At 41.4% G+C, this 27677-nt stretch overlaps 2 protein-coding genes across 3 annotated transcripts in view; one reads left to right on the forward strand and one right to left on the reverse strand.

The window, feature by feature from the left end:
* Positions 1-24367, reverse strand: part of mboat4 (membrane bound O-acyltransferase domain containing 4) — a 39041-nt gene extending 14674 nt beyond the window's left edge. The window contains exon 1 of one of the 2 annotated variants that reach the window (XM_051930202.1): positions 24269-24367. The gene's annotated coding sequence lies outside the window, so the exon portion shown is untranslated. Of the gene's footprint in view, positions 1-24257 lie in introns of both variants that reach the window. The other variant, XM_028804520.2, reaches the window with a different exon arrangement.
* Positions 24311-27677, forward strand: part of oaz1b (ornithine decarboxylase antizyme 1b) — a 42975-nt gene continuing 39608 nt past the window's right edge. The window contains 1 exon segment of the mRNA XM_028804978.1: positions 24311-24568. Coding sequence (XP_028660811.1) covers positions 24447-24568 — 122 coding nt within the window. The 5' untranslated portion in view covers positions 24311-24446.

A 27677-nucleotide genomic window follows, 5' to 3' on the forward strand; every position in this document is an offset into this window, starting at 1 on the left:
GTATTCTTTGGGTCATTGTCATACTAGAAGATGAACCAGTCACCCCAGTCTGAGGTTGTATGCACTCTGGAGCAGGTTTTATTTAAGGAATTCTCTGTATTTGGTGGCATTCATCGTTCCTTCAATTCTGACCAGTCTCTCTGTCCCAGCATCCCATAGCGTGACTCCACCACCATGCTTTACCGTAGGGATGGCATTAGGCAGTTTAACTTTGGTCTCCTTGGACCAGAGGATGTTTTTCCTCATGCTCTCGGATTCCTTTATAGGCCATTTACTGTATTCAACAGGTGCTCCCGTCTCACCACTCTGCCATAAACACCTGATTGATGGAATGCTGCCGAGATGCTTTTCTTTTTGACGGGTTCTTCTGACTCAGCAGGGGACTTCTCAAGCTCTGATAGAATGACCATTGGGTTCTGACCATGGCCCTTCAGTTTAGTCAGATGGCTAACTCTAAGAAGAGTCCTGGTGGTTCCAAACATCTTCTATTTCACAATTATTGATGCCACTGTGCCTCTTGGGAACACTCAAAAAGATTTAGAAATGGTTGTATCCCCTTGCCCTGATCCATGCCTCTCCACAATTTGATCAGAGAGGTCTACAGAAAGTTCCTAGGACTTTATGGCTTGGTTTTTATCCTGACATGGAGTGTGAATTGTGGGACCTCACATACACAGGTGGGTGCCTTTCTGCACAATGTCCAGTCAATTCAGTTTGCCACATCTGGACTCCAATCAAGTTTAAAGCACAACTTAAGGATAATTAAAGCAAATAAGATGCGCCTGACCACATCTGAAGTGCCACAGCAAAGGGTATCAAAAATGAACAAATGAGACATAAAACACGAATTTGAACCCCAACCAGAGGAAGAACCCTGGCCGAGACATGACAAGGACTTTCTAGCTGTATGTTGTCTGGTGTAATTAAAATACTTTGTAGTCATTTTTTTGTTAATGAACCTAACGGATACAGGAAGCTATTCTGTTAGATTTCTCCAATCTGCTATGTTGCATTAACAAGAGCATATGGGACTCCACCTGCTGGTGTAAATAAAGGACATCCATGAAGGAATTTCATTTGTAATGATGGCTCAAGCCTCTTCTCTATTTACAGAGAATTTTACACAACGCATGACTGAACTGTACTAAGTCTGTCAGTCCACACTACGATTTGTGCTGATCCTTCTCAAAAGCTCCAGAGTCCTCTTCTCAATTTCTGCCCCGTCACTGTCTGGGTTGAGTTTCCATGCTCTCCTTGTGCCTGTGGCTTCTGTTCAGAAGCCCCAGATTCCTCTCGCATGCCAAAGTTGTGCAGATTCGTTCAAACGGCCGCTACAGACGAGTCCAGTGCTGTATGAATTAGTGTGCGTGTGTACATGAATATGCCCTGCAACTGACTGCCACCCTGCTCCTGTCTTGAGTCCAATATGGCCAAACTCTGACCACCATGACCCTGTATGAGAAAAATCCATCCATCCATTATCCAACCCGCTATATCCTAACTACAGGGTCATGGGGGTCTGCTGGAGCCAATCCCAGTCAACACAGGGCGCAAGGCAGGAAACAAACCCCGGGCAGGGCGCCAGGCAACCGCAGGGCACACACACACCAAGCACACAGTAGGGACAATTTAGAATCGCCAATGCACCTAACCTGCATGTCTTTGGACTGTGGGAGGAAACCCACGCAGACACGGGAAGGACATGCAAACTCCACGCAGGGAGGACCCGGGAAGAGAACCCAGGTCTGTGACGATGCGGGCTCGGCTCCATGCTCCCATCTTCTGTTAGGGAGCCCTTGAACCCTACACCGTCGATAATGTTACTGAGATGAGCTAGACAGTGAGGCAATAACATTTGAGCAAGGGGATGATGTATAAATGTGCAAACAGTGCTTTTATTAAAACAATCAAAACTGTGTCCAAATCAAGTGCAGTGCATTCAAAGTTCCAATAAATAAATCAAAAGTCAATAAATAATCCATAAAAAGAAATGTGGAAGTTAAAAACCAATAAATAGAAAAATCCTCTAAAAACAACGCCGTAAAATGTCACAGGACACAATCCTTTAAAAACACTAAGCCTGGCGTCCTTTATTACCCTGGCGGCTCCCCTGCTACTCCCGTCTGGGCTACTCGACAGGAGAGTCGCCCACCTGCAGGAACAGCTGCCTTTCACTCAGGTCTGGTAGCCCTCCGATACTTGGCTACGTCGGGCTCCCAACCGGACCGAGACTTTGGTCAATTCCCCAGCGGCCAAGGTGCTCACGCTGAGGCTAAACCAGTCCAAAGCCTCCTCGACTCCCGCTCCTATCAACGGCCAAGTCGATTCCTCCACTGGTCACTCCAGCTCCTAAATCGCTCAGCTGGAGCGACCACTTTCTCAACCCCACTGAGTGTCGACCAAACACTCCCCTCGTGGGCTCTCTTCCCAGCTGCCTGCTTTCTCCCATGCGAGCATGCGCACGCACGCACGCACACACGCACACTCTCTCTCACACACACTCACTCTCTCGCTTGCTCGCACCGGCGCGCGCACACACTCTCACTCTCACTCCACCTCCATTCCCGTTCCCATTCCCATTCCCGTTCCCGTTCCGTTCCTTCCTCTCCTAACCGGCTCGCGCTTCCCTTTATGCCGAGGGACATGGCAGCTGCAGCCCATTAGCCACAGGCACAATCACGGATGTGGGTGGTCTCTCACCTGTGCACTTAGGTGAGAAATGCCCACACCGCAGATCGCCCTGCAGCTCACTACAGCCAACACGCCCCCTCGCTAAGCCGCGAGCGCAGTGATTATTTATTTTAAACAAACTGGCCTTTGCTAAAGGAGCTGTGGACCCATAACACCACAAGGTCTCCTAACTTTGAGGCAGCAGCGCTACTATGAGAAAAATGAATGAATGAAACAATTCCACATAACAGTCTAATTCACTTTAGGGTCATAGGGAGTCCCAGCAACTTCAGGAATCAAAACTGGGGTGATGAGTCTATGGTAGGGCCCCCTTGAGCACAAATCTAATAGGACCAGTTAAGGATCACCAACTTACCCAACACACCCATCTGTGTTACAGGAAAACTCACAGGGACCCGGGCAGAACATGCAGACTGCACACAGATGGTGCCAACACTTGGCATTCGCACCCTGGCTGCAGTGCTAACCACTGTGCCACGGTGATGTCCGACAGTTTTCATTTTCAATCTTTGCAATTCTTGATGTGCTCTCTGGGTGATACTTTGAAATGCTTTTGTGACAGACCTCGAGGTGAAAGGTGCAATGAAAAGGAAAGATTAACCCGATTGCATAATGAAGTTCATGTTTTCCCATTTTGTCTTAGTCTGCCTTATTTTTCCCCAGTGCCCTGACCTGTTGTTGTTCTGAACTGCTTACTGTGAAAGTCACTACAAAAATAAAAATTGATTTTATGACCCACATTGTAACAGAAAAGTTAAACTGCCGGCGTATTTTGCTTTACATCAGATCAGGGTCTCACTGCGCTCCTTTTAACGTTGTGCTCACACGGAGAGGGCCTGAATAATTACCCAGCTTCATTAACGGTGGACTTCCCCGGCTCTGATCAGCAAGCAAGCCTCCTGAATCCCACTGCAACATGCATATAACATGGCGTCTTCTGCCCGTTGTGCAGCGCGGTCGCACAGAGCTTATACAACTTGGCACATCCACATAAAGCGACAAGGGTGAGCCTTCTTCAAGGATTTTACTGGACGCACCTCATTGTAAACTGAAGTATACACAAAGGTAACATGCAAGTATTTATAGGTGTACAACCAAAGAGAATAAATAAGAAGTATTGATTTACAAAACAGTACATACTGTAGCAGACAGTACCCACTAAACAATAAAGCTTAATGATATAAGACACTTACAAGGCAAGTGATTTCCAGGGTCGGATCGTGACAAGAGATTTTCAGACTAACCAGACCCAGGGGGTTTACATACCTTAACGATACGTTTTGAACGTGACTGAAACAAGAGATAAAGGGGGTGCATTCAATTTAAATGTTCACATTGGGACCTACATGCTTTACGCAAGCTTTATGGGCATTTATAACACCACTGTGAGTGTGGGACGTGACTAAGAGGTGTGTTAATAAATGACAAGACAAAGGGGGCGCACAGTTCGACAAACAACAGTCACAGCTAACAGCATGCGGGGCAGAACTCAGTGCAGGCTCTCGGCTCTCTCGCTTTTACAATCAGTCTTCTAAATAAAGTCCAGTTTTGATATTTCAATACGTCACCTCACCAGTGGTGACCTAGCAGTCTCTGTGGCCTCTGGTCCATCAAATGTCTTTAACCTGACAGATTTATCTGCATTGTGAGTGGAAGTGTGATGTCAGTCTGTAACATATTTAATACTTGAGCCCTGCTACACATGGTGAGTTTATATAAAACACATCTATGATAAGACACTCACTGTCACACATGTGCGACGGGGGACAATATCTTCCAGGCTAGACTGAGGTAAGCAATACTGCTCTAGGGTGAGAGGGGGCGCTATTGTTAACACGATGTTCTCTTTCCACATCAGGTCTGAGAAGACGCTCAATGAGGGCACCCAGCCCCGAGCGTGACACACCAGAGCCGGCCAATCGGGACACCATAAAAAGGGACAGCCCTGAAAGGTGGCATCTCAACAGTGCACTGGTACTACCACAAAGTTAAATTGTGACTCTCTTTCAATCCTCCCAGTTCACATTTTTCACACAATTTGGAAGTGACACATCGATGGGTAGACCTACTTATCACGTTTATTCAGTCTCTTTCCTATCACCTCCAAACATTGATATTAGTGATATAAAAAGAATTGTTAAAAACTACCTCACAATGAAAGCAGCAAACGTGGACAAAAGATTTACATTCTTCATGGAGGAATACCAACATAGGTTTGTGACTCCTTTTATGCCAGTATGATCAACAATTTCAGCCTTATTCTTCTTCTTCATCCACTTGTATGTCGGGTCGATGTAACTGATCAGACTTCTCCATGCAGCTCAGTCCTGCACCTCCTCACCAGTAGGACCCTCTTCCTTCAGATCTTCTTTAACTTTATCCACCCACCTCTGCTTTGGCCTCCCTCACTTTCTCTTCTCCTGTACTTCCATTCCCTTCACTCTTTTGCCCACACATTCCTTGTCTCTCCTCATCACATGTCCATACCACTTCATTCTACTTTTGTGTACTTTCTTAGATGTCCCTCTTACTTTTGCTGTGCCTCTGATTGTCTCATTTCTTATTCTGTTCTTTTGTGTAACTCCACACATCTTCTCATTTCTGCCACATCTAACTTCTGATCCTGCACTCCCTTTACTGCCCATAACTCAGCTCAATACATCATTGATGGTCTTACCACTGTCTTAAAAACCTGATCTTTGACCTCCACCCTAGTTCTTCAATCACACAATACTCCTGACACCTTCTTCCAGTTGTTTCATCCACATTGCACTCTGTGCGTTATCTCTGCATTTAATTTTTCATCTTGAGCTAGCATGGATCCTAATATTTAACCTTATCCCCTCTTCTCAGTAGCTCTCACTGCAAGCTAACTTCTGAGTCCTGATCATCATCAAACCTCATATGTTCTCCTTCCTGTTTTTCTTTAGTCCTGTCTTCCAAAGCTCTTCTCACTTCCTCTCCTTTTCCTCTTTTCTGGTGCTACACAACACAATGGCATCAGTAAAAAGTCGCTCTGGGGGGATTGGTCTTTTGATTATGCTAACAATTTCAGTGAACCTGTTTTTTATATTTTACATTAGTTCCCTCTGTTTTGACTGCTATTGGTAATTTTTAATATGGAATAAATAAAGTAAATTAGCTGTAATCCTATACATTAACTGTATTATTTAGTGATCATTTGTCTCCATATTGTTTTTGTTGTTGCTGTTTTTAAATGTTTTTTCATGTTTGTTGTTATGAGTTATTAAGTTTCTTCCATGAAATACATAAACATATTGCATAAAATGTGGATTTAAACTTAAAGGTCATATTGTTAATCAGAAATAAATAATAATTTAATCACACAGCAGTTACATTAAGTTGTGCATACTGATAAAGCGCAGGTGCCGTTACGTAGTCGTGCTCAGCTGTGCTGTTTTTCATTGGTGCAGACTGTCAACAAATGAACTACGAGATGAGCATTCGCCCTACCGAACGTTGACTGCCAGGTCTACAGAATACCAACTGAAATGTCTCAACACAGCAGTGGCGTAGCTCGAGTTCGTGCCACTCGGGGCGGGCGTTGCTTCAATTTGCCTCCCTCCAACATATCTGAATATGTTAACCTATTTAAATAGAAAATTAAAATGATGGAAAATTAAGATAGTTTTTGCATAGATTTATTCATATATAGAGAAACAGCAATCATTTTTCACATATAATTATTTATAAGCATCAACTAGACAAGAATATGGTATAGATGCACTGATAAGCGGTGTCCTAATTATTAGTTTAATATAATTACGCTGAAGAAAACCAGAACCAGTGTAGTGTACAAGTGAGAGGTGGGGATGTTTTCTGCGCAGAGCAAGAACGCATGTGGATTGATGACGAAACAAAATCATAAATTGTAAATTAGTTGCTTATCTTCTTAGAAATTATTATCGGTGTAATGTTTATGTTTATTTTTGTTATTGGCTCACAAATTTCAACTGCTGTGTTTGATGCCGTCACAGAAGGACAGTCTGAAAATTATTTTTGAAGCTTTTGTGGATAAAAATCAGAGAATTTTACTTTTTTCATTCATGAGTGATATTTTTCCAAACCCTGCTGCTTACACACGAATTGTGCTGAGCCTTTTGGCCAATAATGTAACCCCCAAAAACGACTGCCCCCTCCCCCCACCCCTACCTACACCACTGATCTTAACGTAACAAGGAAACTGTATCTGTTAATCAGACTTGAAGTGCCAAATACAAATATACTGTACATAGTGCTGCAGAATATAACAAAATTGGTTCCTTTGTCTCTTTTCGTGGCTTTCATCCATTTTCTTCCATGTGCTGTGTCAGAAAGCTATGAAAAATCAGGGAAGGTTGTTATGTTTTGAATTTGAATGCAGATGAATACAAAAGGGGCGGCACGGTGGCACAGTGGGTAGCGCTGCTGCCTCGCAGTTGGGTGACCTGGAGACCCGGGTTCACTTCCCGGGTCCTCCCTGCGTGGAGTTTGCATGTTCTCCCCGTGTCTGCGTGGGTTTCCTCCGGGCGCTCCGGTTTCCTCCCACAATTCAAAGACATGCTGGTTAGGTGGATTGGCGATTCTAAATTGGCCCTAGTGTGTGCTTGGTGTGTGGGTGTGTTTGTGTGTGTCCTGCGGTGGGTTGGCACCCTGCCCGGGATTGATTCCTGCCTTGTGCCTTGTGTTGGCTGGGATTGGCTCCAGCAGACCCCCGTGACCCTGTGTTCGGATTCAGCGGGTTGGAAAATGGATGGATGGATGGATGAATACAAAAGCTCTTGTTTTTCAACTTCTCCACTGTTTTGGATAACTGGAAGAGATTTTACACCCAGAAGAAAAAGGGTGAAAATGGTGTGGACACCAGGGGACACTCCAGCTCCCCAGCACCTAACACACGCTGGCACAGAGACAAAGTTCAAAGCACAAAGAGTCTTCACTTGTGGGAAACTCTTCACAAGCATTTCTTGCCACAGCAGCCACAAGTATATACAATAAGCACAGTAAAGCACCCAGCAACTCTGTCTTCTCTCTTTCTCTGCCTCCTCCACTCCTCCATGCAAGCTTTGTCCACCTTCCACCCGACTCTGGCTCATCCATGTGAGGCAGGCAGCTCCTTTCAACTTCTACCCGGATTTACTTCCGGTCCTCAGTACACATGGTGCAGAAGCACTTCCAGGTGAGGCAGAAGCCCCAAGAAGTAGGCACCCCCCATCTCTACAGTACCCCCTGGCAGCACCCACAGCACACAACAGGGCTGTCCAAGAACTCCAAGTTCCATGATGCCCTGTGGGTGCCACTGCAATCCAGAGGGCTGCCATCTAACATTCTCAACAATAAATATGAGCAAGAGATGACACATTAAAAAAAGTTTTTATTTATTTTTAGAGAAAAATCCACTAAATGGCACTTTTGAACTCAGCAAGCAATCTGTTTTCACAGAGATGCACATGAATTAAAAGAATGGGATGATTATCGCTGTAGAGAAATGGTGACCTTATATTTCTGTATTTAATATATTCAAACAAGCAATCAGTTTTCGAAAACAGAATTCAATTTAATCCCTCCAGCCAGTGATAAGACAGAGCTTACCATTCATTGAGCATTAAGCCCAGAGGACACAAATGGTACTGATGGGAACTTCTGTCCAGTTTAAAATTTGCTTCTGTGCCAGAGTGTTTTTACGCTACTTTCCATCCATCCATCCATCCATCCTCTTCCGCTTATCCGAGGTCGGGTCGCGGGGGCAGCAGCTTGAGCAGAGATGCCCAGACTTCCCTCTCCCCGGCCACTTCTTCTAGCTCTTCCGGGAAAATCCCGAGGCGTTCCCAGGCCAGCCGAGAGACATAGTCCCTCCAGCGTGTCCTGGGTCTTCCCCGGGGCCTCCTCCCGGTTAGACGTGCCCGGAACACCTCACCAGGGAGGCATCCAGGAGGCATCCTGATCAGATGCCCGAGCCACCTCATCTGACTCCTCTCGATGCGGAGGAGCAGCGGCTCTACTCTGAGCCCCTCCCGGATGATTGAGCTTCTCACCCTATCTTTAAGGGAAAGCCCAGACACCCTGCAGAGGAAACCCATTTCAGCCGCTTGTATTCGCGATCTCGTTCTTTCGGTCACTACCCATAGCTCATGACCATAGGTGAGGGTAGGAACGTAGATCGACTGGTAAATTGAGAGCTTTGCCTTGCGGCTCAGCTCCTTTTTCACCACGACAGACCGATGCAGAGCCCGCATTACTGCGGACGCCGCACCGATCTGCCTGTCGATCTCACGCTGCATTCTTCCCTCACTCGTGAACAAGACCCCGAGATACTTGAACTCCTCCACTTGGGGCAGGATCTCGCTCCCAACCCTGAGAGGGCACTCCACCCTTTTCCGGCTGAGGACCATGGTCTCGGATTTGGAGGTGCTGATTCCCATCCCAGCCGCTTCACACTCAGCTGCAAACCGATCCAGAGAGAGCTGAAGATCACGGCCTGATGAAGCAAACAGGACAACATCATCTGCAAAAAGCAGTGACCCAATCCTGAGTCCACCAAACCGGACGCTACTTTCCATACTACAGTAAAGTATAACTTAAGGGGACTAAAAGCAACACAATGAAAGCTCAGAGCAGAAGGAAGACCTGAAATAATCCCCTACAAGAAAAAACAATGCTAACTGACAGACAGCAACTTTGCATGGCAGGGTGAGAAGAGTAACGGAGCAGCAGACTCTTTCATGACGGCCAGGAAGTGCAACAGGCAGAGACACTAAAAGAACAGACAGGGAGAATGCGGCCTTGCAGGAGTCACTAGAGGGCAGGAAGCTCAGCAGATACCGGAGGTTCATGACTTTGTACTCTAGAGAGAACCAGAGGTGATGGAGAGCTGTCAATGGGCCGCAAAGAAAAAGGCAGTGGCTAAGTCGCCTTGGTGAGTCCATCATTTAAGAGCTCCTATGGGTTTGCAGGTGCAGGGCAATTAGGGGCCACTACAGACACATCTATGGTGGAAAGGAAAGATGGGTAACATGCCCAGGAGGTACCTCAGGAGGAGTTTAAAACTGCTTCATATTACATCAAAGACAGGGAGCTGAAAAGGGGAGTACTTTGGAGGTGGGCACGCGGATGAGCCACCCTTCTGGATGCAGATAGGTTCAGTGGCCCATTAGGTTTTGATAAGTCTTTCCATTTGTCCTCTCATTATACTAATCTCTCTCGTTCTCTGTCTTAGGAGTTTCATAAATGCACTGTGTTAATATCTGTGGCACCCTTGGCATTGTTCCCATTGTGGAGAGACACCACAAGGTTGCAATGCCCTCTTATGTTGCAGATAGTAGATTGATATAAGCACTTGTAATAAAGCAGTCAGTCAGACACAGGGGCATCTGAGCATGGCAGTGGCATCAAGGATCAGACCTTTGCCTTGCTTTTTATTTCATATGGTCTTGCTATATTTTACTTTTGATATATTTAGGTATGTTAGGTGGATGAATGTAATAATTAGAGTCTTAAGAGAAAGAATAGTGCAGTTTGTGCAATCTTTATTCTGGAGCAGTGAACAGCAGCCACTTATGAAAGCTGTGGAGGGCAAGCCTGACATAATTACAGTATATGTACAAGGATTTCTTTTTTTTAGCTTGATTCTTATAATCTGGCTTTTTGTGTAGTTAACAAAATCAAGGCTATTTTTATAATAAGACTTAATATGCTCTGCAAACATAAGGATGGTGCAGACTTTTTTTAAAATTCCCTGCATCTGCATTTTTGGCCAATCTAGACTTGGCTTTTTATCACTCATTGTCTAATGGAATCTCCAGACAATCTCATTCTTTACAATTAAACTTAGTATCCAATCACTACAGGAAGCACATCAGCCCTGAAATGAAGATGTGGTACTGATTTTATGTGTTGTAAATAGTTTAATTAGTTATTTTTAATTTGGGGTGATAGGTATAAAGCTGTTGATACGGCACCATGGTTGAGTCCCCACTGTGTAATACCTTGTGAGTGTGTGACCTGTAGAAAGCAGGAGCTTTTCTTGGATTTGATGTATCAGCATCTAAGCCCTCTTGTTGCCAGCTTGTTCCTCCTAGCTATGTGTTTTAAATTTTGCATAACTTCTTAGCCCAGCATGTCCAGTGAGTTATTATATGTATATAGAAGGGCCTGGTTTAAAATCTGTTGACATACATAAGATGTTGTAAAAAGTGGGGTGGGGAACCCTGGGGGTTTTAATATTCTTTTGTGGAATGCAGGGGTGTTTGGTTGTGTTGGTCTAGGGATTTCAGATATCTTGTAAAGAATGCGGAGTTTGAATTTGCTGATATTTAGGCACAAGAGTATACACAAAACCGATGAAAAGATCAGGGGCTTAACACAATATATAAGGGGCTCTAATCTCTCAAGTCCCTTCCCCCACTACAAAACGTGAAGCAGTGGAGGCAATTTAAAGGTACAAAGGGACAACGATGAACAGTAGCAGCTGTCCCAGAAAACAGTCGCTGATGTGATGAAAGTAGTGGCCGATGAGTTGAGGCTGCTCCTTGCGAGTCCAGCTTGGCAGGCGCACGCACACATAAACCTCATGTGTAGCGAAGACAAGCAAGAAATGTACAGAAGACCTTTTATTCCTACTCATTTTCTGTGAGAACATCAAGTGCTTAGTAATTCAAACCAAGCTAGACAGAGTATTTTATTCATCTAAAAAATATTTATTGCACCGTGGTGTCTCATAGCTCAAGGCTTCTGAGGCTAACATCAAACCGAGTCACTGTTTAGTTGTGTTTTGGTACAGCCATGGCTGTTGCCTTGGCTCAAGTTTATTTCTTGTTTATTTAGTTGTGCTGTTGTCTATATAAAATTTTGATTACTTTGCTATTAATTCTGTCTTTGGTTTTGTTTTGGCATTTTATTTTGGTAATTTTATGATTTTCATTGTTATTGTTTCAATGTAGTTATACTGACTTAGAACAACAGAGTGCAGGTTTTCAATGAAAATGACCAGGAAATAGAAAGTAGCAGTTATTACACCACAAGGTACGCGGAGTAAGGCGAGAAGAAGTAAGGGTAAGCAACAAACTGTAGGATAACAAACAGCGCCCAAAACCAAAGGGAGGAAACAAATCAAAGTAGTGAGATCCACAGATTTCTAAACCAGAACTGATACAGGAGAACACTCTCAAAGTTGGACATCGCTTCATTCAAGGTGTCGATATTTTTATACTGCAACATGAATGACAGTTCTACTCATGACATTCGAGGAAACATCTCTAGCAAACTCATGTTGTACAAGTCAATGGGACAATGTCAAAATAAAAAACTTTTTAACGCAGCTTCCTTGGCAAATATAATACATCCCATATAGTTCTCCACATTAAAAAACTATTTTAAGGAATGATATTTGTCTAGGAAAAATATATTTAATATATATATCCATCCATCCATCCATTTTCCAACCCGCTGAATCCGAACACAGGGTCACGGGGGTCTGCTGGAGCCAATCCCAGCCAACACAGGGCACAAGGCAGGAAACAATCCTGGGCAGGGTGCCAACCCACCGCAGGACACACACAAACACACCCACACACCAAGCACACACTAGGGCCAATTTAGAATCACCAATCCACCTAACCTGCATGTCTTTGGACTGTGGGAGGAAACCGGAGCGCCCGGAGGAAACCCACGCAGACACGGGGAGAACATGCAAACTCCACGCAGGGAGGACCCGGGAATCGAACCCAGGTCCCCAGATCTCCCAACTGCGAGGCAGCAGCGCTACCCACTGCGCCACCGTGCCGCCCACTAATATATATATATATCTCTTTATTATAAAAAGAAATCCTGTCCCCTGTCCTGATAGTCTATGATACGTGATCTTCTCAGAACATAATTTAAAGACCCGTGAGACGAAAGAGACCTGCCACAGTGTGTCTCACGGGAACACAGAACGAGAGTCTTGCTAGACACACCCTACTTACAAGCAATATCAAAAAAAACAAATCAGTAGTGTAAAGGCAGTCACGCAGCACACACAGCTCCAGGGCTCTCAGTGCATATAAAGTGTATAAGGGCAATACAGTAGAAATGAAATGAATAGGGTAGAAATGAAACGTCGACGATTAAACAAAGAAGAAAGAAAAGCGTGGAGAACAGAGACCCAAAAGCGATGGAGAGAAAAAAATGCTAAAAAGAAAAACAATAATCTAGGTGCAAATTTAGAAAATAAGGAACGTGATGATCAGCCCAGAACAAGTGGAATGGAAAAAAAAGCACATCCAATCGGGTGCGGAGAAAAGAGACTCACATGCGTTGGACAGAAAAAAAGAGCAAAAAAGAATAATCGAGGTGCAAATTCAGAAAATAATGAAAGTAATAATCAGCCCAGAACAAGTGGAATTGAAAAAAATGCACGTCCAATCCGGCTCAGAATTAAAAGACAATGAATAAAAGAAAGTAGAACTTCATAAAGACGTTTACAAACGTTGACGCTAAACACATGCAGAGCAGGTTAGAGACTATGAAACCAGTGAAATTAGAAAGGCTAAAAAAAACAAAAAACAAAAAAAACGGCGCTATACACATGTGGAGAAAGTTAAAGGATATGAAAGTAGGAAAATTAGAAAATATAAAAAAAGAAAGTAAAGTTCGCAGTAGCGCAAACAAACATTTAACTATGCACCAGTCTAACTTTGGTTTTGCACAATAATTACTACACTATTGCACCTTAACACTTAATTCTACTTTATTCACATAATTTTACTTATTTATTATGTTCTACTATACTGTTATCTTTCAATCTATGACTTCTTGTTAATCTAACTGATATTCTTCTAACTTTGCACAGTTTTTGATAAGCGGATCAGGATGCATTTCACTGCGTGTTGTCCTTTATAACTATGCATGTGACAAATAAAGAATCTTGAGAATTTCAAAAACGGAGTTTACCGCACATGCATTTATTGGTTACTTTGTTAGTGTATATATATGTATCTGTCTGCTTATTTAAAAAGCTACATTTACCCCAGGAGTCAAAAACGTTCTGTCTAGCCCTTGTACAAAAACCTAGACAAAAGCTGGGGTATCACCTTGGTAAGCCCATGTACTTTTGGAACTGTGAGAGGAAAATAGCACAACTTTACAGACAGGAGTCCAATGCAGAACTGTACTTACTTTGTTACTTTGTAAAAAAAAATATATTAACTGCTGATGATGTAGATCATTTTGTCTGTGCTGAAATTCCAAACAGAGAAACTTATCCTGACCTCATTAAAAAGATTCAGCATATTGGGACTCACAAGATTACAAATATTGTTTTTACAGAAGTTCTAATAAAATAGCAACAATTCAAAGAAAAAAAAATCTTCAAAGTGTGTATCCGGAAAACCAAACACGGGGTTGGCGAGCGAAGCCCCCTAGTATATATTTAATATCGAATTCTCACAGACTAAGCACATAAGCTGAAGCTTTTCAGTATTTAACAACTTCAACATAAAAACAGTACTGGATATCGTAGCTTTGTTTTTTCAATTCTCTGGATTTAGACTCCTGCATTGGCTTTAAGGTAGTTTTTGGCTGATGTCTAGTTTTGCTTATTTTTATTTTCTTTGTTACACTTTTTAAATTCTTTTGAATGAATGTTGTCATGTATGTGCGCCTGGGCATCACCTTCCTGGCTCTATCAAGGTAAGTGGTACCACCCTGGAACGCTGCCGCTAACACTGTCTTCCTTCTCACCTGTAGTTCTGGGAGGCAGCCCAAGGAACAAGCCTAGCCGATGCCTTCAGCATCAAGCATGCTCTTACGGTCAGGACCCAATAAAAATTCACGGTCCCTGAAGGAGGACGGCACATTCTACAACCATCAGGCAATGGAGATTAAGCTTCCACTAAGTAGTGTTACTTTGTGGCTCAATATGCCTAATCCTTGTGCCTGGCATACCAAATTGCCTTTTTTGTTGTTTTTGTTTTTGGTAACATGCCTACCATTAAATAGCTGTAGCCTGGCTGTTGCCCCAACTATTTTCATGGCTCCTTGCACACAGTCCAAAAGTTACATTATGAAGAACTTGCTTTGCTTTGTTTGGATTAGAGGTTTTCCAATTCATTTTTGTGAGAATTTTTAGACTCTTATTATTTAAAACCCAGAGCCCCAATTCTGGGCCTGTGCAGGCAGGAATACCTGCCATTTGAGGAGGAGGCGAGGCTGCCCGGGAGCAAGGCCTATCCAGTAGGATCAGACCAGATTTGAGGCAGGACTGGCCTTTTTGTATAGGTAAGTTTGCTCTCCTTTTTTTGGGTTTCATGGTGGAGGTATGTTCCCAATGTACCTACTTTGTCATTCCTCCCATATCCCAAGAATATGCATATTAAGCTAATTGATGACTTCAAACTGGCCCTGTGAGAGCAAGTGTGGGTGAGCCAGAGTGTATCACGTGAGAGGGTGTTGTTCTCTAGAGAATTATCAATGCTGTGAATCTAATAAGCTTTGAACTGGATTTAGCAGGAACACCAAATGGAATGCACACACTTATTAGCCACTTTATTAGGTCCACGTGCTTGTTAATAGAAACAGTCTGTTTCTCCAAACAGGCAATCATGGGCTGCAACTCATGCTCAAGAGATTTAATTGTTGTTCAACCAAATATCAGATGTGTGATCTCAGTGATATTTGCCATGGTATAATTGTGGGTGCCAGATGTGGTGATTCCAGCATCTTAGAAACAGCTGCCCTCCTGAGATTTTCATGCACTACAGTCTGTAGAGTTTACATAGAATGAAGCGAAACAAAAGCGTCCAGTGAGTGGCAGTCCTGTTGGCAAAGACACACTGTCAATAAGAGACATGAGTTTACAACAGCCAGACTGAGTCAAGCTAACAGAAGGGCCATAAATACTCATGTAAGAGCTGATTACAACAGCGTTGTGAAGAAGGAACTCTTGGAACGTACAGTGTGGCACATCTTCAAATGGATCAGCTATAGCATCAGAAAACAATGATGGATTCCACCTCTGTGAGTTAGCAACAGGAAGATGGGACTACAGTGCACATTTGATCACCTAAATTGGATGAATGAAAATTGGAAAAATGTCACTTGTTTTGGAGAAACTCGATTTGTGTTGCAACATGTACTGTAGATGGTAGGTCAGAGTTTGGTGTAAACTGTATTAATCTGTGAATCCACCCTGACATATACACTATCAACAGCTGAGGATGTTGGTGGTGTGATGATGTAGGGAATTAGGCCTCTAAATACCAACGGAATGTCATGTGAATGCCAAAGTGCACATATATCAGCATATATATAAACACTTTTATAGTGTAAGAAACTGCCATGAATTTATGACGTTCCCACTACAGTAGCCCTTTATTTGAAAAGTGTTGCAGGCCAGCCATTTGTGGCATATTAGACAGCATGTATATGGTAAGTAGCCTCAGTACATGAAGTGAGAGGCGAACATTACAGTCTGGCAACTGTTAATACTTTACTTGACCATCAAGAATCTCCTTCATAATTAATCAACAATAATTAATCAGCAAAAAGAGAATTTGCCTCTGGAAATCTTACACTAGTTGAAGCAGGGGCATCATGGTGGCTGCAGGGTTAGCACTGCTACCATATAATAAGGAAACCAGGATCACAAGTTCTCCCAGTATGGAGTTTGCATGTTCTCTCTGTGGCCACGTGGGTTTCCTCCAGGAGCTCCAGTTTCTTCCTACAGTACAAGGACATGCAGGCTAGGTGGATTGTGCCCCGTGCTTGCTGGGATGGGCTCCAGCTTCCTCGTGGCCCTACTCAGGATAAAGTAGGTTTGATAAATGGATGGACAGTTGAAGCGGATACCTTGAGAACCTTTAGGAAATCTCTGGATGAGATATTGGGACCGTGTAGCTATTGGCTAAACAAACAAGCCTGGCAGACTGAATGGACTCCTCTTGTTTGTCAAATGTAATATTAGTTACTTCGTTTACTAAAGGGATAATGTGTGTTCTGTACATGTCTGTCCTCAGAATTGCACTTGTTGTAGTGTATATCACTTTAGTTTCCTAGCGTGGCTATTTTCACTGTGCTGTTGTCTGCACATTTTACACTAAAGTGCCACAGAGTGTTTCCAGGCACAGCACATTAGTGACGTGTGCTTCACAGGCTCAGGCTTTATTTTCCATATTTAATCAACACTTTGAAATTCTTATTTATGCTTTATCTGCAAGTAACTGATAAAAAGGAAAATTAAAATCACATAATCGACCCATATTATTAGTATGTAGAAACACAAAACAACATTCAACAGCAGAAAACAATGAACAATATGCAGTGCAAAAAAAGTGTGACATTCAATAATCTTGCTTTTAATGGCAGCAGTCATTAAACTGGTGTGCCTTAGCTAATCACAGCACCTAACTATCGTGAGAGAGTAAAGCTGCTCATCTGCAGTACAGTCAGCCAGGCTATTGTACTGGAAAATAATGACGTATTCATATACTCTCCAGATTGAAATATTTCTGATAAAGAAAATCATTCATTTAATATTTAGAGACATAATTCTGGTTCCAAAACATCAACATGGTAAATCTAAGTAGCAGATGTTTCCTGAATGTCCACTTTCTGTCTTTCAAATTCACCAGAAGATAACAATAAATGGAGCAAAGAATAATATTTACATAAAACTGACATTGACAGATCCCATTAGCTACTATACTGTGCAGTTTGCTTTAGTAGTAAATGAAGAAGAATTGTTAAAAATTAAATACCCTGCAGGTGACGAGCCTATGGGACAGTAGCAGCTCTAAGCTGAGTGGAGTGATGCCTGCCCACCCTATGGCACCTGGTGGTACATGTCCACTTTTAGTCGTATTATTACATGAAAACTTAAGTGATTAACCTGTGCAGGAGAAATAAAAAAAAACTATTTATGAAAAAAGAGTTTTGAATTCCATAAAACACTATCCAAAAAAGCAGTTGGAAAAAAACAAGTTTTACAAAGAAGACAGCGGACTTGGAGGTAAAAAATGTTTTAAGGTTTAAAGCACTGGTCTATACACACACTGGAATGGAACAAGTGGGGTTAGAAAATGGATAAATACAGAACATCATTATATATCATCCATCCATCCATTTTCTAAATCCACTTATCCAGATAGAATTCACATTACTGTATATATACAATAGCCACAGTAAAAGTTTATGTTAAATGTACAAATAAAATGATAATAAATGGAAGAATATATTGAGTTACGACAATCTTATTCATCTTTCTTTCTGTGATCCTGCTTAATCCAACTTTAGGGTGACCCTGGTTAGGTTGGTGGTATGTCATGGGGCACAATCACAAGCACACCAAGCTAAATGAGACTCACCAATTAACGGAGTCTGAACATTTTTTTGGAAACTCAAGTACTCTGAGAGAAATGTTTTACCACAATGAGAACACAGACTGTGACCGCCCCACCAGGACTCAATCCCATTGTCCTCAGACTGTGTGCCACTGCAAAACCCACATACACTGTATATTTATATAAATACATAAATACACATTATTGTTTAATATTAGATATTAAAATAACAAGATACTATATGACAATAATATATTCACACAATTCATATACTGTACTCGAAAGGAGAAACATGTGTTTTATCTCTTAAACATTTTTCTTCTTCTTCTAAAGCTTTTCATTTGGAGTCACTACAGTGCAGCAGCCTCCTCTACTCTCATCTGTTGCCCACTTCCTTGCCTGATATCCCCTTCTCCCTGAGGTCCCAGTTCACACAGTCCAACCACGTTCGATTTGGTCATCCTTTCGTCATATCCATGATTCTCCTCCCCACTTTGTTTTCCTCTCTTCTCCCTATATGCCTATGCCACTTTAACCTTCTTTCTTGTATTTTCTGAGACATTTCTGCACCTTTAACTGTACCTCTGATTCACTCGTTTCCGATCTTATCAGTCTTTGTTAATCCACACATGCACCTCAACATTCTCATTTCTGTAACATCCATTTTCCTTTTATGCATCTTTTTAACTGCCCAGGTTTCTGATCCATACAACAATGCTGTCCTGAACACTGTTTTATGCACTTTACCCTTCTCTCTTGCACTAATGTTTAGGTTATATAACACTCCTAATACCTCCATCCATTCATTTTCCAACCTGCTGAATCCGAACACAGGGTCACGGGGGTCTGCTGGAGCCAATCCCAGCCAACACAGGGCACAAGGTAGGAACCAATCCCGGGCAGGGTGCCAACCCACCAAAGACTCCTAATACCTAATACCAATTATTCTAACCAGATTGCATTCTACAGTTTATTTCTAGATTTAGCACTCCATCTTCTGTTATTGTTGATATTTCAGCTTTTTCACCCTTTTAAGTCCTTCTCTCTGGAGGTTAACTTCTCCATCTTGGTCCTATCCCTTAAATTTTAGACATTCTGGTTAAAGATAAAAAAAATGTCTATTTTAAGGTAATATTTATAAAGGCATTAACAACACACAAATACAAAAAACATACCTTAAAGTCTGGGAGACCATTTGAAACTGACAGATGCAATTAAAAACCAAAGAGAATGGAAGAGCAGCTAACTGATATAACAGTAGTGGATGAAGCTCAAAGTGCATTTTGAATAAATTATTTGCAAAGATATTCAAGCCAGTAACACGTTATTAAAACCTCTTTCTATTGAGCTTCACCTTTTCTATAGACTCTGGGTCTTCAGTAATGACCTGCATGTCCACATTTATATAGTCTGTTGTGTCAACATTGAATGCTGATCGAGATGATTGTTGCCTTGAAGAGGAAGAATTCCCTATAAATACTGAATGTGCGTGTGTATAAAATGTGTGCTTTTAAATGTGAGCCTGATGAAAGATATTCCATTTTAAACAGGAATAGCATTTGTGTTTACTTTATAAATACAGACTGCTGAGGTTGTGGCTTCATTTGAGGACTGCAATAATAAAAAAAAAACTATCAATTTTCACTGTAGCCTATACTTAATTAATAAAAAAATGATAATCTTCTTTAATAGAATATCTTTGATAGTTAGCATTTCACAAATTAGAGCAACATGGTGGTGCCACTGTTAGCAATACTGCCTTATGGGTCCATCTTCCTGGGCTTGAACCCCCTGTTTGTGTGGAGTCCGCATGTTCTTCCTGTGCTTGTGCACGATATTCTTCAGGTACTCGGGTGTCCTCAAACTAAACTGTCCCGATTCAGATATGTGTGTGAGGAGAATTGGTTTCAGTGGCACGTATAGTCTTTGGCCCTCAGAACTTAACTGGATTAAGTGTGTTTATGAATGTCATATTGCTTTATAAATTATATTACATATTCAATCAAAACAATTTTAGAAACATTGCACTGAGATGGCTTATCCTACTCATGGGAAAAGTCCAGTAGCTATTGACTTTGCATTCAGTAATCTTATGGTTGTCTTGGGAGCACGTAATGCAATGATCTCTCTGTTCTACATCAGACGTTTCTCTTATCCCCCCGGAACCTGTCGATAGGATCAGGGGATTTCTTATTTTTAAAATAACTTGAATGTCTTTATTGCTCAGGTTCCCAGATGCTAATTTCCTCCAGGGAGCCGGATGTACTATTGGGGTAATTATGTAATAATTCCTCCTCATCCCATTTCCTCCGTCCTCTTCTGTTCTGCCCCTGACTTTGCAAAGAACTGGGAAATCACCAAATTCACCGCTCCCTTGGTACAGTAGGTGTGAATGTACTTTGCTTTGTTTCCTCTGATTATTATTCATTTTCCCAATACTTTTCTGTTAAGCAGTAATTCATAGTGAAAGCAAACAAATGTTTCCTCTTTTTGTTAGAGAAATACAAGAGACTTCCTCTCTCATCAGGCTAGTGACTTTATTTTTTTTGTACTATTAAATATCCATCTGTTCAGTTTCAGTGACTGCATATTCCTGGACTTTTTTATAAAGTTGCAGATGTTACAGTAAACTGCAGTCATCAATAGCTAGATTAACAAATTATACTGAGTTAAACATTGGATTTAAAATATAAGTTTGTTGTCCTTTTTAAAAAAAACACTAGTTTTTGTTTGGCATTACAGAACAGTTCTCATCAAGAAATGGGCATAACCAAGAATTCATCTTAATGATGAATATAATTTACAGACACTGTGATACAGAATCTCTTTTGGCACGGTGGCGCAGTGGGTAGCACTGCTGCCTCGCAGTTGAGAGATCTGAGGACCTGGGTTCGCTTCCCGGGTCCTCCCTGCGTGGAGTTTGCATGTTCTCCCCGTGTCTGCGTGGGTTTCCTCCGGGTGCTCCGGTTTCCTCCCACAGTCCAAAGACATGCAGGTTAGGTGGATTGGCGATTCTAAATTGGCCCTAGTGTGTGCTTGGTGTGTGGGTGTGTTTGTGTGTGTCCTGCGGTGGGTTGGCACCCTGCCCGGGATTGGTTCCTGCCTTGTGCCCTGTGTTGGCTGGGATTGGCTCCAGCAGACCCCCGTGACCCTGTGTTCGGATTCAGCGGGTTGGAAAATGGATGGATGGATGGATTAAAATGAATACACTGATCAAGACTGAATGTATAATATGTTTTACTTTCATGTGTGTGATGGCTAATATTGAGAATATCTTAATGTTATATTAAGCTGTGTGCACCAGTGGCTGTAGTGGTGGTCACTGTAAAGCACACAAAGCTGAAGGTCCAATTCTCACCATTGGCTCAGTGAGTAATCTTCAGGTAATCATTTAAACTTCCCAGGTTCCTACTGGGAATATTTAAAACTGTTTTATGTTAATAAATGTAAAATGTTTATTATAAGTAATCCTTTTTTGTAACCGCTTTGTCATAAAACACTTATGATTTTTTATAATCAATTATAATACCTTGAAATAGTCTCTGCCTTCTTGTAACCCCTAGTTAGGAATTAAGCAGGATGAGAAAATGGACAGAGAGGAGGATGATTATAACTTGATTTCTATTGATGATTTGGGCTGTAAATGTTTCATGTTTAAACATAATCAACCTTAATGAATCCTGAAATATTTTTTAAATATATATCCTATTATTGCAGTTTTTAACTTAATATCGCATTGCATAATTGTAAGCTGAAGCCCATACTAGAACAACAGGTGAAAGGCTCCTACATTGCAATGGAGCCAAAGGTGAGTCACTGTGTGTGTGTGTGTGTGTGTGTGTGTGTGTGTGTGTGTGTGTGTGTGTGTGTGTGTGTGTGTGTGTGAGTATCCAGTAAAATATTCTGGCTCCCTATGTAAGGTCGATTCCTGTCTTACCTCAAGGCAGTCAGTATGGGAAGTGTCTTCCTGCAATCCCAAAAGGTATTAAACAGGTTAGAGAATGGTGGAAAGTATGGATGGACAGATATTTTATACACCGTAATAAGGGTCTTAGCATGTGCCACACTTTGTCAACCGCTAGACACTGTCCCCAGCCTACACTCCCACAGGACACACAAATGACCAATATGGTAAAGATAAAAAGACCCTTTATACTTGGTGTATAATACACATCAAACACTGTTGCAACATAAATAGCATTATACATGCAGTCTATTACTCCATTATGAGCTTCTAATTGGGGAATGCTTGGAGTAAGTGTGCAAAATATACCCCATGGCAACTGGAGAGTCTCATTGGGTGAACACTGAAAGATTACTATGGCACTGAGGACTATATAATTACCTAAACATTGTTATTATTTAGATATGAATATCTTAAATAGACTATTTGCATTTTTCATGGGTACATTATGTTTAAACAAAAGCACTTATGAGCACCACACTTGCACAGAAGCAGAACATTCAATTCAAATGTCTTTGTTTGGGACTATTTCATTTTGCTTAATCTTCAAAATTAAATCTACAATTTACAAACAGATGATTTTGTGTCCTTATCTTTGTTTTAGTGCAGATAATGAACCCTCATTAACATAACTTTGCCTCAGTGCAACTCTAGGTGGAGTGGTGGCTCTGAGGCTAGGGATCTGCACTGCCAATCAGAAGGTTGCCAGTTTGAATCCTGTAAAATGCTAAAAGGGATTCTGCTCTGTTGGGCCCTTGAACAAGGCCCTTAACCTACAATTGCTAAGTGCTTTGAGTAGTGAGAAAGCGCTATATAAATGCAAAGAATTATTTATTATTAGTCAGTCAGTTAAAAGCACAGACTACCATTGGATGGTTGCTCCTGCCTTGTTCCTGATGCTTTCTGGGATAGGCTCCAGCTGCCTCGTGACCCTGCCCTGAATAAGAAGGTTAGCAACCACATTTCTCACAAACTCAGGAGTACACTCTTAAAAAGAATGGTTCAAAAATGGTACTTTATTATGTTGTGTTGTTCCTAGTAGATTTGATAAACAACTATTTCATTCTGAGAAGGTCTCTTTACATATAAAACTGGTTCTTTGGCCATTGAAATAGTTAATAATATGTTGACAAAAAAGAAATGTTTGATGTACAGTAGGTCAATTAATTATAGTTAATTAAATTTATATAGCACTTTTCTAACCTACTCAAAATTCTTTACATATACAGTGTAGAGCCAACTTAACCACCACCAATATGTAGTATCTACTTGGATGATGTAACAGCAGCCATCCTTGCCCCAATATGCTCACCACACAGTATTAGTATTAGGTGGTGAAGGGGTGAGAGAGAGAGGGATAGTTATATAATTAGGTGCAAGGGATAATTAGGGAGCTAGACTACAGCCAGGACATCATGAAACACCCCACTCTTTCGAAACATGCCCAGGGATCTTTTGTAACTACGAAGTCACCTCTGAGCGGCAGCACAAGATTTTTGCAGCACAGTGGCATTGGGATCCTCACACAGACCACAGGTAAGCACCTCCTGGTGGCCTCATCAACATCTTCCCCAGCAGCAATCCAAGCTTTTCCTACACAGTCTCCTGCCCAAGTACTGGCTGGACCCAAACATGCTTAGTTTCAGGTGGCTGACCTGTTCTGAAGTGCAGGTGATATAGCTGCTGGCATGCAAGATGGTAACAGATCAAGAAAACCTGAACTTAGCCTGTGTTACTGTATACAGCACGAGTCCTTTTAAAATCAGGAACACACTGATATGTCACAAACCTGTTATCATTTGTTCATGGCTATTTACTACAGAACCTGTTACAGATATACAGTAAATATATAAAGGTCCTTTCTATATCCTTTATGTGGATGGTTCCCTTGAAGAATCGCAATAAAGAGCCACTTCGGAGCCTTTATTTTTAAGGGTGTGGGCACTGAGTTATTTATAACAGCAAAACCTTAAACATTTTCTTATGGAGGCTTTCAGGAGTCCGCAGGTTTAATTAGGGGGGTGGCGTATTTCGCACCTTGCAGTCAAAAGAGAATGCATATCATGCAGTTTCGGTGCCGCTGAATATTATTCCCAGAGGTTCCTAGGATTAAGAAATAAGGCGGTGCTTGTGCTCTATTTTTTCTTCTTCACGTATATAAATGATCAGCCGCGTACGGTTGTAAGGTTTTATAATATCCCTAATTGGATCTCTATATATACAGTGCATACGCTTTAAATATTCAACTGTCATCAAGCGGCCTCTCACGCACAGTAATTTTCCATTACCTGATGCTCACCTGCGCCCCTAGCGGCAGTAAGGCTCTGAAGCGGTTAAATTGCTTGTTTTTCTCCTCCGACAGCTCAGTGTTTTGAGACCCACGTATCGTTCTGAACTGTTGTTACTGCTGCTGCATTCCCAAGCCGATCGTCGCTCTGCCGAGTCAACCCGCTTGGCTGTCACCGCACCGAGGCCGGATGGTAAAATCCAACCTCCAGCGCATCCTGAATAGTCACTGTTTTGCCCGAGAGAAAGAAGGAAAACAACAACCGTGCACCATGGCTGCTTTAAGTAGTAGTATCCATGACATGTTGGACAAGTAAGTTGTGGGGGCGGGTGGATTTTTTTTTCACCGTAGCTATATATATATATATAAATATAACACATATCCTTTAAAGTTTAACTGTACCCAAAGTTTTTTTTCTGATCGTAATACATATTGTGTTAGTTTGATTTATAGACCAATAATACTTTAATGAAATACTGATTGGAATTTTACTTATTATTATTATTTGTGTAAATTATGCACAGTCGCAGTCTTCCTTTATATTAAGAAAACATCCGGATGAGACGGCCACAATAAGCTCATATTGACCTGGGTTTCTTATAATAAATATTGCAATGTGTTTTACTGGTGACCCGTTAAGTGTGTGCGCTTTTGTGGGTAGCGGTTAAACCTCCAGGCTGTGCCCGCTCTTCTGTCGTACTTGCAGAAGGCAGCGCTTCACATTTGAGGGCCCTGCTCGCCGCGGCTTTGTGTCGAGGCCTGCACCTCTGTGACGTCAGGTCGGGTGACGTCACAAGCCGCGGTCGGGCTTCCGCTCTTTGCGGCAGTTTGATCTGAGAAACATCAGCTTTACTGCCAGGGAGTCCGCAGTGGGCCGGAGATCCTTTGGGCTTTTTGTCATCATTCAGAGTATCCTGTGAGAAAAAATAAAAAAAAACAAACAAAACAAACGCTAGTAATACGCACGAAAACTATCGATAAGGCGTCGAAACAAAAATAAATTTGGATTTGATGAAGTACAATAAGAGTGGTGGTTGTTTCAGTTAATAACTAATCCTTAAAAAGTCGTGGCTTGACGAAATACATTGGCTTACGGAAGCTTGTAGGTAGGTGGGCCTGATGCTTGGATATACTCGTTAGAAAGCTTTTAGAACATAAAAAATTTGATTAACGTGAGGAGACGATTGAGTCCATGAAGCTCGTTTGTTTTGACATTTTTACGTATCTGAAGTTTTCTAATACACAAGTTACCAAGCTTACGTTTTATAATTAATATCTACAAATATGGTATTTACCATATTATGATTTGTTAAAATTGAGTAGTTGCATTTTTCCTTGTGAATAAAGCAAAATCATGTTTTTAAATGACAAACCGTTGTTCAGAAAGCTCTGCAATCCAGCTAGTCATTTCTTTCTTGGAAAACCAGACACTACAAACTCATTCTGTGCATTAGAAAATGGGCAGTGAAGCTGGACTATAGTGCAGCTTTGTTTAAAAAAAAAAAAAAAAAAAAAAAGGGGGATTTAGCAGCGTAAACAGCTGTCTAATAAACTGGACCAGTGTTTCACGAATAAGTTGTTTGATGTGAAAATTCAGAGGTAAAAGATACAGTCTTGAGGGATATGAGGACCTTCCGAGAAGACTAGAACAAGCTACCCTTTAATCCCCCGCCTTAGATGTGTCCTCCTTTTTCTTCCCTGTGGTTCCTTCACTTTTTTTGTGGAGGAAAGTGCCCTTTAGTTTTTCAGTTTGCTAAAAGCCGAGCTTAGTCTCAAGTGCAAAAGTGAAGCGCTGTGTTTAAAGCCCTATTCAGATAGGATTCGTTTTACACTAGGAGGGGGGTAAAGCAAATATTGATCTTGTAAAATATATTCAGGCTAACCCATCACACACATATTTTTATATGGAAGTAGTTATTTCAGTTTATTTATTTTTGTGAAAATACTTTTCATTAATAAATTGATTTTATTATGGAGCTGCTCAGATGTTTTTAGATAAGAGGACCCAAGGCTGATTGCTTCTCCCAAACAGTTTATTATTTTTGCTCTCCTTTAATTTATTGGGTGGGAAAGAAGACTACGAGGATCTTTGTTTTTGCTTAGAGGACCTTGAAAGAAAATAGTTTGAGAAGCACTGGACTAGACTATAACAGACAAGTCATAACTTTCTAGTCTGGTTTCATGGTCAGTCAACTGATATGCTCACGTGCGTATCACTGTTTGTGTGTGCAATAGGCCTATCAAGATTGGAAAAGGGTTGGTTGGAATTAGAGACAATCCACTTTATGGTATGGGTTGACCTGTTTTTGACAATGTGAACAGGAGTGCAGGTGCACGTACTCGAAATCAGATGACACATGAAGCCCATAGCATGAACTTTCTTTCTTTTCTTCAGTATAGAAGGGCACTTCATTGTAATGTCCTTTTAATTTGTTATTTAATGAAACCATAGTATAACAGACAACCAATGTGTTAAAGCTTTTTGAAAAAGTGGTGATAACAGCTAGTTCATGGTAATTTTAAACTATGGTGTTTATTTACTTTATGAAATGTATCATGCTCACGTTAATTTTGTGTGATCTTGCCACTTTCAACATGTAATCTGATATAAATTAGAAAAAAAAAAAAAAAAAAATAGAAACAAAATACTTGAATTAGTAATGTGGGTTGCAATATGCTGAAATAAGATTCCGTGTTGCAGTTTGGAGCATATAACTGAAATTTTGTAGTCGAGTTTTCAGATCTAATAAAGAATACAACCAGAATGCCACTTTTGGAATAAGCTACCAAGTAGTGTGGTAGACAGTAAGACTTTAGGGACTTTCAAGTTTGGAAAAATTAAGACTGGCGAGCTTTGTTGGGCTGAATGGCCTCTTCTCGTTTACATTGTTCTAATGTTTTGTTCATCAAATCGTCACTCTGGCCTGTGTTTTTAATAGGCTTTGACTCTGATAAATAAACTGCTTATGAAACATTGTTCTTTCATATACAATATATATTTCTACTTCTAATGTAACATTGCTTGTTATTTTTAGTAGACATTCTTGCTGTTTGCTTTCATGATTGTGTCATATCAGATCGAATTTCTTAACTCTGCCAAGGGAAATGCCCAGAAAGTTCTTTGTTTCAAAAGATTTCTAGTGTGTGAAGGTCATAGTTGGACATGAATTGGTCAATTGTACCAAAACAATATTATCTTAAAGAGTTAAACATAAGAATTGCAATAAGAATGCACTCAGTTGCTCAATCCCAGACACACTGGAGCGCCACGACCACTGACCTGCTTAACCCTGAGGCTTTTTAATCAGGGCTGTCCACAACCTCCAAAGTTCAGCCAGGGTACAGAGAGTACCGCCGCTAACAGAGAAGGTAGAGTGAGCATTCTGACCGTTACAGCAACATGTGCCCTGTTGATATTTTT

Source organism: Erpetoichthys calabaricus, chromosome 7 (genome assembly GCF_900747795.2).
Source record: "Erpetoichthys calabaricus chromosome 7, fErpCal1.3, whole genome shotgun sequence".
NCBI classification, from domain to species: Eukaryota; Metazoa; Chordata; class Cladistia; order Polypteriformes; family Polypteridae; genus Erpetoichthys; species Erpetoichthys calabaricus.